Here is a 1,229-nt window from a genome sequence, read left to right as displayed (position 1 = left end):
TGTAGGCCCCGTGGGTAAGTTCGGTTTCTGGCTGGATGTTTTTTGAAGTCCGAAGGTTCCCATCTGCAGACACGGAGGCCCAGGCTGAATTCGGAAGGATTCTAAGTACGTCTGCCTATCTTAGAGAAGCTTCATATAAAGAAGCCGAATAAAGAAAATAGAGCGATAACAGACCTTCGGTTGAGCTTAATGTTTTCACTTCTCCATCACACACGCCAGCACATTCTCATTTGCCATAATGAATCATGCAGCCCCAGTGGAGATCTGCTACGAAAACATGCGTTTTCTTATAACCAGCAACCCCAACAGTGCTACCATGCAGAAGTTCACAGAGGAGCTTAAGACCTACGGAGTGAAAACCTTGGTCAGAGTTTGCGAGGCTACGTATGATAAAGTGATAGTTGAACAACTTGGCATCCGCGTACTTGACCTGCCCTACGACGACGGAGCCCCGCCCCCTAACGAGGTAGTGTATAACTGGCTAGAGCTGCTAAAATCCAGATTCCAGGAGGAGCCGGGTTCCTGTGTGGCTGTGCACTGTGTGTCGGGGCTGGGAAGGGCACCTGTGCTGGTAGCGCTCGCGTTGATAGAAAGCGGGATGAAGAATGAAGACGCGGTTCATTTTATCCGACAGAAACGACGGGGCGCGTTCAATACCAAACAGCTGCTTTTCTTGGAGAACTACGAGCCCAAGACGTCGGCCAGGACAAAGTCGCGCTTCAGGGAGTCCAAGGTGCATTGCTGCGTTCAGTAGGATACAGGTGAAGGTTTTCTCACTCTGCCACGGAAGGCGAACTCTTGGCACCTGGAATGCGCTTCCGGAATCTTTCCCGTGCCATCGACGAGTAGTGGATTCAACTAATTGGTGCAGAAGCAAACAGGGGAGAAATCCCTCTATAAAACGAATAAATTAAGAAAAGGAAATTTTAATAGATGGGAAAAAGTAACACACCTGTCAGAGCAACAACAAAGAAAACCTAGACTCCGAGTCTCACTCCCACCATTTGCCATGTTGTGATACAGCCAAGAAGGACTCACCAGAGGCCTGAAACTGTGAGGTCACCTAACCTTGAACTTTCATCCTCTTCAACTGTCATCAAAATAAATCTCTTGATAAATTAGCCAGCCTTGGGCATTTTAAAAAATATTTTTGATATATATATTTTTATTAATTCAGTTTGCATCCCTCATAGCTCCCTCCCTCGTCTCCTGGTCCTGCCTTCCCACCT

The 1,229-nt window shown here is 47.4% G+C and overlaps 1 protein-coding gene across 3 annotated transcripts; it reads left to right on the top strand.

The window, feature by feature from the left end:
- Positions 1 to 238: 238 nt before the first annotated feature.
- On the top strand, positions 239 to 754 carry LOC110542871 (protein tyrosine phosphatase type IVA 2-like). 3 transcript variants are annotated; one of them, XM_021629360.1, is made up of 2 exons: positions 239 to 334; positions 428 to 754. In XM_021629360.1, exons 1-2 carry the CDS (start codon positions 239 to 241, stop codon positions 752 to 754), a joined length of 423 nt encoding a protein of 140 aa, XP_021485035.1. The 3 variants fall into 3 exon arrangements, with proteins under 3 accessions (XP_021485035.1, XP_021485034.1, XP_021485033.1); XM_021629359.2 differs by having other exon boundaries at positions 239 to 559; positions 635 to 754; XM_021629358.2 differs by having other exon boundaries at positions 239 to 754.
- The last annotated feature ends 475 nt before the right edge of the window (positions 755 to 1,229 follow it).

Source organism: Meriones unguiculatus, chromosome 6 (genome assembly GCF_030254825.1).
Source record: "Meriones unguiculatus strain TT.TT164.6M chromosome 6, Bangor_MerUng_6.1, whole genome shotgun sequence".
Taxonomy (NCBI): Eukaryota; Metazoa; Chordata; class Mammalia; order Rodentia; family Muridae; genus Meriones; species Meriones unguiculatus.
The sequence above is the reverse complement of the archived record's forward strand: the minus strand, read 5'-3'. Positions and strand labels throughout refer to the sequence as shown.